Source organism: Bos indicus, chromosome 2 (genome assembly GCF_029378745.1).
Source record: "Bos indicus isolate NIAB-ARS_2022 breed Sahiwal x Tharparkar chromosome 2, NIAB-ARS_B.indTharparkar_mat_pri_1.0, whole genome shotgun sequence".
Taxonomy (NCBI): domain Eukaryota; kingdom Metazoa; phylum Chordata; class Mammalia; order Artiodactyla; family Bovidae; genus Bos; species Bos indicus.
In genome coordinates, this window is record NC_091761.1 from 25,482,107 (window position 1) to 25,497,174 (window position 15,068).

A 15,068-nucleotide genomic window follows, 5' to 3' on the forward strand; every position below is an offset into this window, starting at 1 on the left:
GATGACATAATTCAATAGATTTGGTTGTCAAGGTAAATTCAACTAATGGGTTTTTGTCCCAGACTTGGCTTCCGGGAGAGGCTGGGGAAACCCAAATCCCTGTCATCATCTTGGTCACGGTCCAGAGACCTATTTCTCCCCAAGGTTTAGAGTTTAAGTGACTGCTTCAACTTCTGTCAACCTTAGCAACCATTTCACCATGATTCATGGGTCGAAAATAATGAAGTCCATGAAAATTCTTGTTTTCTGATCCTGGGTTCCCTACGTTCTGGACCCTCCAGCTTTTTGAAGCCCAGGCTTCCCACCCATCTCCACCAGGACAATACTTGATACATTGTGACTTCAGATGCCTGTGGACCAGGCAAGTGGCAGAAACCAGCAGGCCAGGTGGCAACCTGGTGGTGTCGGCTCAAGGGGGCTTGCTTCCTTGTGGGGCTGAGGACCTAGTGTTGCCAGATAATGGGAAAGAGAAACCAGACATCTGGACTTCTGTGAAATTTTCTGGTTTGGGAATGTTGGCAATTAATTCACATTTAAAAAGGTACAGGGTGGCTCAAGGGTGTCTGCGGGAACTCAGTTTGCTACCTCTTGTTCCCTGGGTAGACTACCCTACAGAGGGCTTGGGACAGGGCTGGCTCAGCTCCCCGTTACAGTATTCACCCCACACGCCGGGGCCTGTTCCCATCCAGGAGTGCCAGGAAACATGGTGCAACCTTAACTCTGATAACACGAAGTCCCCGGGCCCACATGACGGCATGTGCTCTTGTTGTTTGCGCTGGCAAAGATGGCTGGCCAGAGGGCACTGTGCTTGTGTAACTCCCCGACCAGGCAGCTTTTCCTACACTGGTCAGTCCTGAACTGCTCTTTAATGGATAAGAACTCTGTCCCCAGCCCCATCCCTGAGAACATCTCTCCGTCCCTCTCCAGCTCCCAGAGCGCTGCAAGCCAGGAAGCAGTTTCACCTACCATTCCGCTGGCCTGTGGCTTTGGTGTTATTTCCCCATTCTTGTAGTTATTGGCTCATATGCAAGGAGCTTATAAAGGAACACACTTGGTTAGCAAGACCAGAAACTGTTCTTCCAAGATCCACTGCAAACGGTATCATTGATAAAAGACCCCTTTTCCAACGTGTGCACTTTGCTAGGTGGTGAAAATGTCTCAGTAGACAACGGACTTTCTATTGCCTTATTTCCCTTGGACTGCGAGGAAATCCAACCAGTCCATCTTAAAGGAGATTGGTCCTGTGTGTTCACTGGAAGGACTGATGCTGAAGCTGAAACTCCAATACTTTGGCCACCTGATGCGAAGAGCTGACTCATTTGAAAAAACCCTGATGCTGGGAAAGATTGAAGGCAGAAGGGAACGACAGAGGGTGAGATGGTTGGATGGCATCACCAACTTGATGGACATGGGTTTGGGTGGACTCCAGGAGTTGGTAATGGACAGGGAGGCCTGGTGTGCTGTGGTTCATGGGGTCGCAGAATCTGACACAACTGAGCGACTGAACTGAACTGATTGCCTTATTACTTCAGGTTACAGACCAGCCTGTCTCAATGATCACCTAGGATATGGTTCAGGGCCTGCTGCTAACTGGAGCTGGGCAGGGGCAGGTACAGTGAAGGAGACAAATGTCAGTGTGTAGTGATTCTCATCCCCTGGAAAGCTTTTCAGAACTCAGGGGCCCAGGAATCCATACTCTGAGAGGTGGTTCTAATTTGACCCCCTTGCTGGGTGGTCAGATAATTAAACAGGAGGCCTTTACCCTCAGGCCCAGGCAGAGCCATTTTACTTCAGCCTCACAAATGGGGAAGGTCTTTTTCAGTTTTTAGGAAATGATCTAAAGCTGACTGTTCTAAAGCAAGCAAATTTAGTAAGGGACTAAGCATAAAACAGGAACACAAGATACAGTCATCATCACAGCCTTACTGCCAGCTACCAACACGGCCTTCAGATGACACTGCCTCCTCAGTCTCCTCTGTCCGCTCATTTCAGGGCTGGCCACTCCTCCATCCTCCACTACTAGAGAGGCTTCCTCAAATGCAGATGAGCTTGTCCTCAAGGAAATCCCCCAGTGACTCCTGTTTTTAAGACAAAGCCCCAACCCCCTAGGCTGGCACTCAGGACCCAGCCCCCGTGTGCTCCACTCCTCACCGTTCTTCTAGCCTCAAATGCTCTCTGCCCCTCCTTTGCCTGCACGGTTCTTCAAGTCACGTCCTCGCTCAGAAATCTCCCTGCTCCTGCCCAGCACCCTGGCAGAGTGCCTCCATCGAATCTTCAGCAAACGGTGGCACTGTGTGGGGGATGCGCATGGGGCCTCACTAGTCACTGCTTCCTCCTCAGTTCCTGCAGCACAGCCTTCACGCTTCAGCCTTTCAGCCATGTTACTCCACAATAGCCTGAAGAATGTAAGCCAAGGTGCTGCGTGAAATCTCTGAACTGTCCCCCAAAGAAGGGGGCTGGCCCTTTTCTTCTGGCTAGAAGGAGGAGGGGATGGCAGGGGTTCTGGCTGCCATCTGGGCCCATGTGATGACCGTGGAAATGAAAACCACGCTAAGCAGCACTACAGGACTGGAGCTGCAGTCTCTGACGTTACCAAAGGTCGGTCCTGCCTCAGCCTGACCATCTCCAACTCTGAACGAGAGCAATGGTCCTGGTGGTCCAGTGGTTAAGAATCTGCCTTCCAATGCAGGGGACATGGATTTGATCCCTGGTTGGGGAATTAAAATCCCACAGGGCATCTAAGCCTCTGTGCCTCAACAGGAGACGCTTCCATGCTACAACTGGAGAGAAGCACCCCGCTCACCCCCCTGCAACTAGAGAAAGACCATGCACCCTAACAAAGAACAACAAAAAAAACACCAACAAAACCAACCGTGGAAGAGAAGACAGACTGTGCTTAAGCCACTGTATTTTGAGAGTTGTTCTGATAACCGAGCCTATTCGAACCAGCATTCTCTGTTCTCCCCATTTCTGCCTCATGCCTCACACCCTGAGTGACCCAGGGTTTCAAAGATGATTCGACTGTCATCCTCACTGAGGGCTCATCTCAAGTGCCCAGAGGACTGACCGAGACACCATCCCCTCTAAAAGGTCACGGTGAGTGGTCTCATGGCAGCGACTCTCTTTCACATCTGTGTTTCTGGCCCCTGAAATAGAATACGCGGTGTAAAAAAAACACCCACAGCTGAAGGAAGAAGAGAATATCTAAAATAAGTGTTTTCCATCTCAGGAAGGCCGGATGAGCCTGTCTGGGCCAAGTCTGTGCCCATCTTCCAGGTGAACACTGAGAGCCCCCCTCTCCCCAAAGCTCAGTGTGCTTCCTGTGCTTAGAGACCCTGTCCTGGGAAGATGGTCCAGGGCTGCTGCCATCCTCAGATGACCTCACAAGAGTTCAGAATCGCTGCTCTGGAAAAACTACAGTTAAAAAATTTGTCTTTAAAGCTCAAAAATTACTTACTTGCTTCCCATTAAGGTAGCTCCTTAACATTTTTAAAACACAGGAATATCTTTTAAAAATAACAACTTGCTCAACTTTACCTGAGCTGGAGCCTTCTTTTGTCATTTACTGGAAATATAAACCTGGCCCTGGAGATGGATCTATCCTAAAAACCGGTGGTCACTGATAACTCTAGTTTCCAGGTGGGTTTTAGCAGCCCTGTTCTACTCACTGCTCCTTGGCAACATTCATGCCAGTGCCAGGTCAATAACTGACGAATCGCTTTCATCTTATTTAAGAAGCAGAGACATAATATGCATTTAATTTCATTCAATAAATCAATGCCACATAACTTAACCATCTCTTAGAAAATTTAGGAGAAAGCAAAGGTCAGACATGGAATTACATGAATGCATTGTGATGCACTGGAGATTAATGACTGCGCCATGGCAATCAGGAGTTGTAATTTAAATGTACCACAAGAAGAAAAGCAAAAGTACTGTAATTTATTGCTGTGTCTATGCTTCCCAGTACAGCTGTAATATTGTAAGCAGCTATAAAGTGCCACCTTCTGGTTTAAAACTGTGTAACATCTCCTTTATTTCTTTTTAAATGCCATTTTTTAGTGGATGTATAAAGCAACAGCAGCAGTTATAAAATGTTGTCTGAGTACTTCTGAGAGCTCAAAACAAAGATCTGTGTATAGGCTGAATAAAAAGATGTTCAATTAATAGTGCACATTGTGTTAACTTTAATTAACATCTTCTGTTGGAATTTTCGTGTAAACCTTAATAGAGATGTGACTCACAGAGACCAAAAGTAAAATATCTTTTCGTTTCACGGCTTAGTGAGGTGGTCTGCATTCTTGCAAATGATTTACAAAATACAAGAAATGTTGCGAGTGGGTATTAGGCATAAAATATTACATTTCCTTACAGAAGGAGCAGCAGGAAGACAGGGAGCCTAGAGAACACCCTGTCACCACCTTTCCCAAAGAGCTACACCCCCAAGAATGGCAGTGGAAACCTGGCAGCAAGCCACCCTTACAATTCTTTTTGGTTGTTTTAAAATACAAGCACTTCCTGACGTTTCCCTCCCCGGCCCGTGAGCCGCACTCCCACTTGGCAGAATACAAGCCCACATCCTCTTGCTGAGTTTTCCCTTAGAATTATTTACAGGATGCCTACAGAAACGGTACAAACTAGTAAGAAATTAAAGAGAGTTTGCATTTCCAGACACGCTCCTGTGGTGAAACAAGCACACCACGCCAATTCTGAAGACCGGTCCAAAGCTAAGGTGACTCAGAAGCAGATGCATCTGTAACCGTAACCGCTGAGATGGGCTTCTCGCTGGCTGCGGCGGAGTCGCTGACTCTGTCCTCCACCGTGGCCGGGGCCTTGGGAGGGGGGGGTGTCACGTCCACAGTGAGTGCGGAGGCGGTGTCTGCCCGTGCAGTGGTCGGGACGGGGTCGGAGGGTGGGCTGCTGGCGGGTGGGACGGAGGACAGCAGGTCTGCGGAGCCTGCTGCAGGAGAGACCTCTGGAACCAGAGGGAATGACGGGAGGAACTCGGACGGCATGGGGAGAGGTGCAAGGCCTGGTAAATTTCGGGGAGGCAGGGAAGGAAGAGGTGGCAAACCTAGGACAAAAAGGCAGAGATCACACATCCTCCCGGCACAGAAGGGCAACAGCCACAGTCACACAATCATCTGCATTTGCCTTTCACTAAGGAAATGGAAGCTGAGGAGCAACAACACAAATCACCACCTCTGATTATCCTTGGCTGGAGGCTCGGACAGAGTTAAATATTCACCACAGGACCAGCTGGCCAGAGGAAAGGTTCCTTCATGTGACTCAGCCCAGCTCAGGGAAGAAATGATTCTCCCAGCCAGGATGGACAGGAACCCATCTGCCTGCAAGGCAACACATGGAGTGCTGAGCAGGACTCTGCTCTTCAAGCAAACTGTAGGTTGACTCTCAGCTGCACTCTGGACAGACAAGAGGAACAGGAGACACCGGGGCCAGGCCTGAAGCCTGAAGTACTCGGCCTTTTTTCAAGCCCTCTGATTGATAACTATTTATAGTATACTTGGCAGATTTAAGAATTTTAAAATGCAGAATGAAGGGAGAGTATTATATCTTCAAGAAACAAAAGGCAGGCAGGTTGTAAAACAGGTTTTGGGCAACCTGTGGCCCAGTCTGTCAACCTGGGGAAAGGGCAAAGCCAAAAGTCTAAGAATACAGGGCTACCCCCCAAAAAAGACAAAGGGAATGCTAAGACAGTAACATTAGCCTGAATTTACTGACTTCATTTGTTTTTTAACCCATTGTGCCAAAAAGCAAAAAACAGGTTAATGAGGACAAGTAATGAATAAATACAGATGATAAGTGTTACAACAGGGGCTGTTATGATCTAAACAGAAACATGACAATGTATACCATGATGTAATAAGATCATTCACTGACATCACTGATGGGCCCAATTCTTGAGAACAGCAATGAAAAGTCAACCCTGATGTGTGGCCATCTCAAAGCTAAAACTACTCTGGGTAATCATTAACCAGAAAAGCAGACTCGTGGGGACACTCTGCCGCTTCAGTTTCATCAGTGCATAAAATCTGACTGTAAATACTTTGAGTATCTGTGAACTTAACTATTTGTAGCTAAAACCTTGCAGTTTTTATTATAAAAACATTAATAATGAATATTTCTATAAAGCAATTATCCTTCAATTTAAAAAATGAAGAATATTTATCAAGTAGCAAGAGCAGCAAGCCCAGCCAGCCTGAGCCACGTAAAACACAGGAACCACCAGTCCCTGGATGGCAGCTGCCCAAAATACAGGGAGAATCACAGGGAGTTCATTCACTGCCACCGGGCGAACTGCACACCTCCCATCCCACTCAGCTCAGCGAGGCCATACCACTGCTCTTTATTTCTACAACTGGCCTTTACAGAGCCTGAGCTGTCAGGGGCAGGAGGGAGAGGAAGGGAGGGACAGGCAGCCAGGCAGAGGAGCATCACAAAGACATTTCTCCTCTTCTTTTTCAACCCTTTTAAATAAAAAAGATTAATTTATATCTGAAGCAGCTGAAGTTTGTTAAAGAATCTGCCCTTGCAAGAAAAAGACTGAAATAGAGGACTGCCTTTCCTGGATAAAACTTTTTATTAGACAGAGTCCTATGGCAAGATGGGCAACATACCCGGGTTCACGAGTTCTGGTAAGCTGACGCCTGGCACGACAGGCGGGGTGGGTAGGTTGAGATTGGGGAGGACAGGCAGGCTCGGGAGACCGGCTGGTAAAGGCATCAGACCTGAAGAGAAGGCAGAGAACAAAAGATAAAGTGCCAATGATAAACCCTTGCATATTGAAAAAAATACCACCCACTTCGAAGTGAAAATAGCAGAAGTCCACTTACCCTGTGGCAGTTTTGTACCATAACTACAGTAACAACAATAACAAAAACCTCTCCCCAGTGAAGCATCTTTCTGTACCTAAGTGATTAGATGGCTAAGCGAGTAAGGGTTAAAACAAACCTCTGAACCCAAGGGCAAGAATGATGCTGGCCCAAGTGTCTTAGAGAAGAAGCTGATTTATTTCAGCAAATATGGGACTGATTTTCTTTGATGGTTGAGGTTTACACTCTCTCAGCCTTTTTTTTTTTCCTTTTCCCTTTTTAATTTCGGACTCACAGTTGCTAATAGAGAATCCCTATGTATGTTTGTCACTCAAATTTCTCAAATATTAACATTTTATCACACTTGCTTTATCATTCTGTGTGTGCTCACATTTGGTTAATGGCTTAGTATGTCTGTGTAACAGCATCTTTAGCCATACAATTAAAGGCTCTCACAAGCCAACTATACTTGATCACTGAAATAATATCTGATCCCTACCTGAGAGATAAAAGGACTTGGTCTTCACTGGGAACAATAAGCGAAATAAACAAAAATCTCACCTAACATTAGAGTTACTGAGGACCCAAGCAAGGAGTGCTCGTCTCTAGGATACAATGTCGTATTCATTAAGCACTGACCAGAATGCCCTAAGTAAGGAAGTGCTGACGAATGGAACATCTACACACTCCTTATTCTGGCCTCAGGCTGCTTGGACGCAAAGAGGATGGTGGGCTAGGTTTAAGGAGCCCAGGGCTCAGCAGCTGACTCGCTGGTGACTGCAGCTCACTGCCAGTTGCTCTCACTTATCATGAACTTACAGTAGAGATAAAATGAGAATGAAACAAGTAAAAAGTCACCACATAGGGATAAATTTTTTTCATTGTTTCTAAGATGTAAAATACCATTAAAGCTATTATTATGTTACATGTATGTCTCCTGCGGCTTACCTGGTAATGTAGTAGTTGGGTTCATTGGCGGCATAGATGTGAGGGACTGGTTTACTTGTGGTGGCAATAATGGTACCGTTGGTACACCTAAAATAAAAGCACAGCCTTTGAAACATTTCAGTTGATAAAGAACGAGCAGACCATCGTGGACAGTCTTCAGTCCCTTCCCTCCCACCACGGTCAGGTCTTCCCTCAGTGAGACTTCATTCAGTCAGCTGGTCTCTAGCTGTGTCACTCCACAGCTCATCCACCTGTTCTGCCCTCTGCTCTTTGCGAGGGCTGTTAGTAGAGCATGGGCCAAGGGGGCGGGGGGCTCTTTACAGAGCCCACCCCAGCTAAGTAACACCAGGTATGAGTTTCACCCCTGAGAAGGGCTGGATTGGAAAACTTTTGGAATTTTGGAAATGAGATACAAAGATTCCAGCTTTACTGGGCTCCTGACCTAAAAGGTCATGTAACCCTATATGCCCCGTGAAACAGTGAATGCTGGTCTGTGAGAGAGAATGATGGAGATAGCCTGAAAGAGACAAGAGCATGTGGAGCTCCAGAGATGGGGAGAATGACCTTCCTGAACCTCGGTTTCCTTCTGGCCTTGGTTCTGTGACATGCCTTTGAAGCCTAGTACATTTCCATTTCTACTGATGTTAGCTTGAGGAGTTTATGTTCTTTATATTCAAGTACCTCTTAGGATACCACCTAATAAAGGCTATGTATTAATGCCTACCAGCTACTCAAGTGCGAAGTTTCACTGATATCCAAACAACAGTAATACTGCACATGGATTTTGATTTTGTCTTACAGAGATCTGCTTAAAGCCAGAATGAACTGTGCCTAAAAGTATGAAGCAACTATTTTCAGACAGTTTTATAAATTTATTTAGTCACATATTTACTTTTCTGCGGAAACTGGAGGCATGAAAAATCCGAAGGGAGTTCTTTGTTTTATCTGATTCTCAAAGGTGTTGGATGGTTGGTTGGTATGTTTAAGTCTTTCAAGTTTGGGGGCAGGGTGGGCACCTGTTATATGTCAAGACATTGTTCTAGGCACCAAGGAACTTACAGAATAAAGAAAATAAAAAAATCACTACTCCCAGTAAATTTACATTCTGATGAAGTGCAGAAAAAGAAAGGGAGACAGGAAGTGTGAGGAGGTCATATCGATTAATGGCATTTCAAAATGATATATTCATTTTCTGAAAATCCAAATTTTTCAAATCCACAGTGAAGTTTTTTTAAAAAACACATACTTTTATGTTTCTACAGTTACTGTTTGGGCTACTTTCCAGCAATATAATCAAAGCAAAGATTGAAAAATAAATACCTAACAAAAAGTGGTTTCTCATGTCACAATGCTAAATTTACTTACTCAAAGTGAAAATGCTGATTTCTTTCAATCTCCTTTAGGAATTTCTGATTTATTGATACCTCTTTTACTATTCAATAACCCATTTCTCTACAGTGTAATAAGACCAGGAATCTCAGTACATGTGCTTATAAGACAACACAAGTGTAACTGTCATGTATGAGGGCAGATTTAAAATAGAAACTGCAACTTGAAGACACATCAGCTATCTCCTGAAGCCAGAAGCGCTCTCATATGCACTGGAACGCTCACTGTAAAGCCAGGTGAGAGCCATCAGACACAGACTTGGTTGCTGCCTTGGGAAGTCTATTCAAGAATAAACTAAAGGACCATTTCTTATATCTGATGGGATATAAGTGAAAAAACTCAATCTCACTCAGGACTCAAACATTACTTGATGAAATAAACTTTAAAATCTCTTCCAGATATATCTATGACCTGATACTGATGACATTAATATTTAATTTCATTTAGGAAATATTCTAAAACTAGACTGTGGTGATAACTGCACAACTCCATAAATTTACTAAAAATCATTGAGTTCTATACTTTCAGTAAGTAAATTTTATAGTACACAAATTATACCTTGATAAAGCTGGGAAAAAATTCAGCAAAGAGTAGGGGGTAGGGATGAATGTCATCATACTGATAATTGGTGAAGGTGGGTGGTGGGGGTCTGTTGTACTTCTCTTTACACAAATGAATATCTGTATTTATTAACATTCATCTATTTTTGAGTATGTTTCAACTTTTTAATTTTTTATAAAATATAAAAATTTCAAACTTATCTTGGAAAACAAAGACTCTGAAAAGATTTGGGATTTCAACCGAGGGGACAAGCTCTAGGGACCATTGTTGACCTTAACTGCATCTTGATGGGTGGTTTTACGTCCATTCCAGAACAGAGTGGAATATGAGCAGATCTGGAGACAAATATTAAACAAAAGAGCTCAAGAATAAACGGATACTAATAAAATAAAATGAAACCATGGCAGTGTTTTATCCACTTATTCAACACTGATTGAGTATACAATATACTCTTGGTATGATGAAGATATTTAAAAAAAGGAAAGGGAAAAATAAACTATGTCAACATACCAAGTTAAGAACTGTATCATGTGACCAAGCAATTCTAATTTCTGGGTATATAATCAAGAAAAATGAAAACATATGTCTATGCAAAAACTTGTACACAAATGTTCATAGCTGCATTATTCAATAATAGCCAAAAAGCAGAAACCACCCAAATGTCCATCAACAAAATGTGGCATACCCATGCAATGGAACATTATTTAAACATAAAAAGATAAAGTATTAACATATGCTGTGACATCAATGAACTTGGAAAACAGAACACTATTCAAGGTAAAAGAAGCCACAGAGAAAGGTCACAGACGACCACACAAATTTTATGAACTATTTAGACTAGAAGGAGAACGTAGATTAGTAAGTGCCTAGGCCTTGGGGGACTGGGGGAAACGAGTGACTGCGTACAGGATTTCCTTTGGGGCAGTGAAATGTTCTAAGCTGAGGTGATGGTTGCAAAACTCTGCAAATATATTCAAAACCCCACTAAATTGTACAGTTTGAAATGGGTAAACTACATGCTATGTGAATTACATCTCAATAAAGTTGTTGAAAAAAACCTAAAACATGCAAAAATGGAGTATAGCAGGTAGAACAAGGAGTACAGAAAAAGAAGAGACAGGAACATGTCCCCTGAGCAAGACTGAGCCCCTAGGAAAGGAATGGTAAACTGCTCACTTTTGTATCCCCAGGGTACACTAGTTAGGGGATATGCAATCGTCTGCTGAGTAAATAGAGCAATTAAACAGAATTTAAAGGTAGAACACGGAGAAGTCCAAGGTCTAAAACTGGCTGAGAAGAGGTTTAAACGCATGTGATGATTTAGTACCCACCAGCTTTCAGACAGGGCCTGTCAATGCAGAGCACGGTTACAGTTCTCAAAGTACACTGGAATTAATTTTTAAAATTCTACAGCTTGAGGCAGAAAAGAATATCATGTAAAACAAAGCAGACTGAAAACAGAAATCTTATTTTCTGCATACCTGTACTGAGAACATTACTGACAGCTGGTGGAGTTGAACTAATAGAAAGTCCAGACAGACTCTGTTCAATTTCTGTAGTTCCTGGTGGTGACAAAGACGGGGGATTGACTGAGGACAGCTGGACCTTCCAAAAAATAGAAAGAAAAAAGGAAAATTACTCAAGTTTACTTAAAATATACATATTGGCTCTCACTGGTCCTACTGATACTTTTTTGATCATGTACAAACCGTCAAAAGTTTTCACCTGGCACTTTGGCTTTCAGATACTCCTTCGTAATTTTGAAAGGCGCCGAGGATGTCACGCTGTAGACATCTCCCCATCCTGTCACTTCTGGTCTCTTAACACATGGCATCTAGCCCGTCACACACACTGTTTTAGCCACTTCAACACCAGGAGATTCTTTCTTCTCCTTCCTAGCCAAAATGATTACACTCAACCCTTAAAACACCACTTTTTTCTTCTTCTCTGATTTCTCAGCCAGATTTTAAATTTTCATTGTTCATGGAAGAAGTCAGCTGAAGTCTTAATACCATGAATGATTCCTTAGAAATTTCGTATGATGTCTAACGTCACGAGTCCCCCTTATCTTTTCTCATCAATGAATGAATGTGGGAACTAGATCTCTACCTTCGGGAGCATGGGGTAGGGGTATGAATGAATCTATATGGACTCTACAAACGGGTGGATGGGTGATTTTCAGATTTCACCCCTGAATCCTCCGTCTTCCTCCAGCTCCAGTGTCCTCCGGCACTTTTCAACACGACCTGTATTACGGTCCTTCTCCCCAGCTGCCATTTCACCATCTGGTTTCCTGACTGCCTGTGGAGCCTTACGGGGCAGAGAGCACTGACTGGGGCGGCATGTATAATGGTAGGAGTCTGAATATGTAACGACACTGGCTCTGGCCGTGAGCCAAGGGGTGGGGTGAGGAGAGGTTACACATTCCCACGGCTCCTTTTCACTTCCTCTAGAATTAGGGATGGCCCAACCATAAACCATAAAATGACAGCAGCCCTTTCTTTACAACCACAGCATCTTCTTTCTGATTGTTTGGTTTTTATTTAGTCATGCAGGCAAGAGTTAACTGTCCTGTAAGGCCTGCACAGGAAACATTTTAAAAGCCCCTAAGCCTGTACAAATACCTCTCGTACTCCTTAAATAGCCTCACGTTGATCATGTAATTGCTCCCATCCCCCTAGCTCTCCTTGCGTTCTCAATCAGGTCTCTTGAAATCGTAAGCACCACCTGTCATCACTGTATCCCGCAGCAGTCACCCTCTCTCACCAGCAGGTCGGCATCTGCATCCCTGCCCCAGCCCAGGACATGTTTGTTCACTCCTCCCCTCACCCGACTTCTCCGCAGTTCCTCACACAGCTGCCCGAGCCCGCTTTCCTGACGCTCTGCTTTCTCCCTTTGGGCGTCTCCTGACCATCCTTTGCTAAATCTCCTGTCTCTGCCTGTCCATTTAAATACTAGGAACGGTCAGGATTCCAGCCTTGTTCCTCTAACCCACCCAAGCCCAGTCCGTTGTTTGTTTTTTTTTTTTTTGAATCAATGTCCATTGGGTAAATTACCCTCTCTATGTTGATGATTCCCAAATCTGTATCTCTAGCCCTGCTCTCTTTCCTGAAATCTAGAATCAGAGGATACCCATCTAGGTATCCTACAAGAACTTCAAATCCTACACGTCAGTATTTAACTCATCTGCCCAGTTTCAGTAAGTGCTATCACCACACACATCAACTCATCTCGGTGGAAAGTTATGACATAACCAGGCAGTAAAGTTACCTTACCTCTGTAAACCCATCTTTAAGAGGAGTAATCGGTGTACCGGTCATCTGTCCTGGAAGAGAAATTTTCTTTCCTTCTTCAAATGGGCGTGTAGGTATTCGATGCAAATAACCATATCCAATGCCACATCCTAGGCTGAGAAAATAATTTTTTCTTTGAAGTTATTGTTATCAATCACAGCTTATGTTTCTTTAAGGTTTTGAAACAAAAAAACACATGTCCATTCTTTTAAATACTATCTCTTATCAGAGGTCTCATCTGACCACCCTTTATGAAAAGCACACTTCCCTCTACCACAGAAACTAACTTTACTCTCCTTTATTTCCCTTCAAGTATTTATCTCTATCCAGCACACTGTATATTTATTTTCTGTCTCCCCCAGTAAAATGTTAAAGGGGCAGAGACCTTGTTATGTTTACTGTCTTAACGGTTCCTGGAACATGGCAGACACTTACTGATTATTTGCTGAATGAATGACATAGTCTTTCTATTCAAGAGCTCCAAACACTCGTGCATGCTAATGACATTCACACATCCCATAGGTCTACTTTAGAACCAACACACATCAATCCAAATGAATCCAGATTTCTTCTAATTCAGCACCCTAAGGCTGCCAGTGACATTTTTCTAACTAGATACAATCACAGTGCTTCTTTCCAATCCACTGATTCCCCCAATTCTTGCTTCCCTTTTCCCTTTGGAGAACTCCTCCCCAGTCACTGTGCAATGCTGGTGGGACCGTTGTCAATCAGCGCCTGTCCTGCCCCAAATTAGGCGTGTCTCATGACCAGAGCCAGGCCAATCTACCCATCTTGCTCAGGACCGCAAACCTTAGGAGTGACAGAAAAAACAAATGGCTATATCCCTTCACTAGAATACGGATGAAACTGCCAATTAGTTCTTCCTTTCTAAGGCCCTATTTAAGACTTTTCACAACTAGGTTTAAACTTATGTTTCCATCACAGTTGCTTATACTTTCCCAAGTACTTGTTCTGAGTAGGACATGTACAGATACCTCTGTGCCTATCCCATTAAGACATCTATTATTTCCATGGCTACTACCACCACCACCAAAAGCTGAGAGAGAAAGCAGTTTCTTATCTGAATCTGATTCCGTAACAGTGCTTCACATTACAAAACTACTTGTTTCCTCACTTTGTCTCCCTTATACCATCAAGCTGCAATTTTTACTCAACTGGATCTCAGACTGATTTCGAAGAAAGAAAGATGAAATGTACCGATCAATAAAAGCCTTTCAGAGGTAGATGCATTTAAAAACATTTAAAATGCATTTAAAATTTACTTATCAATCAAAAGAACTAAGTGGTGGTAGAGAAGGCACTTGAGGCAAGAGGGAGGCCCTCCAAAAATTTAAAGACAGCCGAAGAATGAAGCTAAGAAAAATTCTGTGCTGTAGTGAATGCAACATGGTCAGCCTCTGAGGAAGGAATGAAAACCAGAGACACACATATACCAAATGGTGGCAGACTGAGGAAGGAGGTGTATATGAGCCTGTTCTAAAGCTGATCAATGGCACAAAACCATGTCAAAAGGAGAAATGTCTTCCACAGAAAAAGAGAAACTGCTAGTCTAGAAAAGAAGGGTGCCAAGAACAAGCATGTAGCAGTATTTAGTCAGCATAACTAAAAATAAACAAACTAGTAATGTTTTTTGTTGTTGAACTTCATCTAGAATCTCTTGCTTAGGACACGATTTCATGCACACCAAGCAAGGTGGAGGTAGTAATGGGATCTAAGAATTCTAACTGGAGAGGAGGCATTTTTCTATCATAAACTGAAAATCCACCATTTATAAATACAGAAGTTTATTTGCAAATTTAGTTTATATGATACAGTCCCTCTAGAATGAAATGAATTTGGAATACCTTGAGAAGATCACCTTTCTGACAAACCTGGACATTGGAACACCATAACTTGATCAAGTATGGGCCCCAGACAGGCCAGATTCTCTGTTCCATTTTCTTAAATTGCAGTAAGTCAGCATTCTGGTGGCGGAATACATTCAGCTGGAGAATCTCAGGTTTGTGGGTTAGGGTACTGTGAG

The 15,068-nt window shown here is 43.5% G+C and overlaps 1 protein-coding gene across 2 annotated transcripts in view; it reads right to left on the reverse strand.

The window, feature by feature from the left end:
• Positions 1-3,921: 3,921 nt before the first annotated feature.
• The window catches only part of GORASP2 (golgi reassembly stacking protein 2), a 30,944-nt gene continuing 19,797 nt past the window's right edge, over positions 3,922-15,068 (reverse strand). For both annotated transcript variants that reach the window (XM_019971040.2, XM_019971031.2), the window contains exons 6-10: positions 13,007-13,139; positions 11,213-11,336; positions 7,782-7,868; positions 6,639-6,749; positions 3,922-5,074 (exon numbers count right to left, since the gene is read on the reverse strand). In XM_019971040.2, coding sequence (XP_019826599.2) covers positions 4,728-5,074; positions 6,639-6,749; positions 7,782-7,868; positions 11,213-11,336; positions 13,007-13,139 — 802 coding nt within the window. In that variant the 3' untranslated portion in view covers positions 3,922-4,727. The remainder of the gene's footprint in view (positions 5,075-6,638; positions 6,750-7,781; positions 7,869-11,212; positions 11,337-13,006; positions 13,140-15,068) is intronic.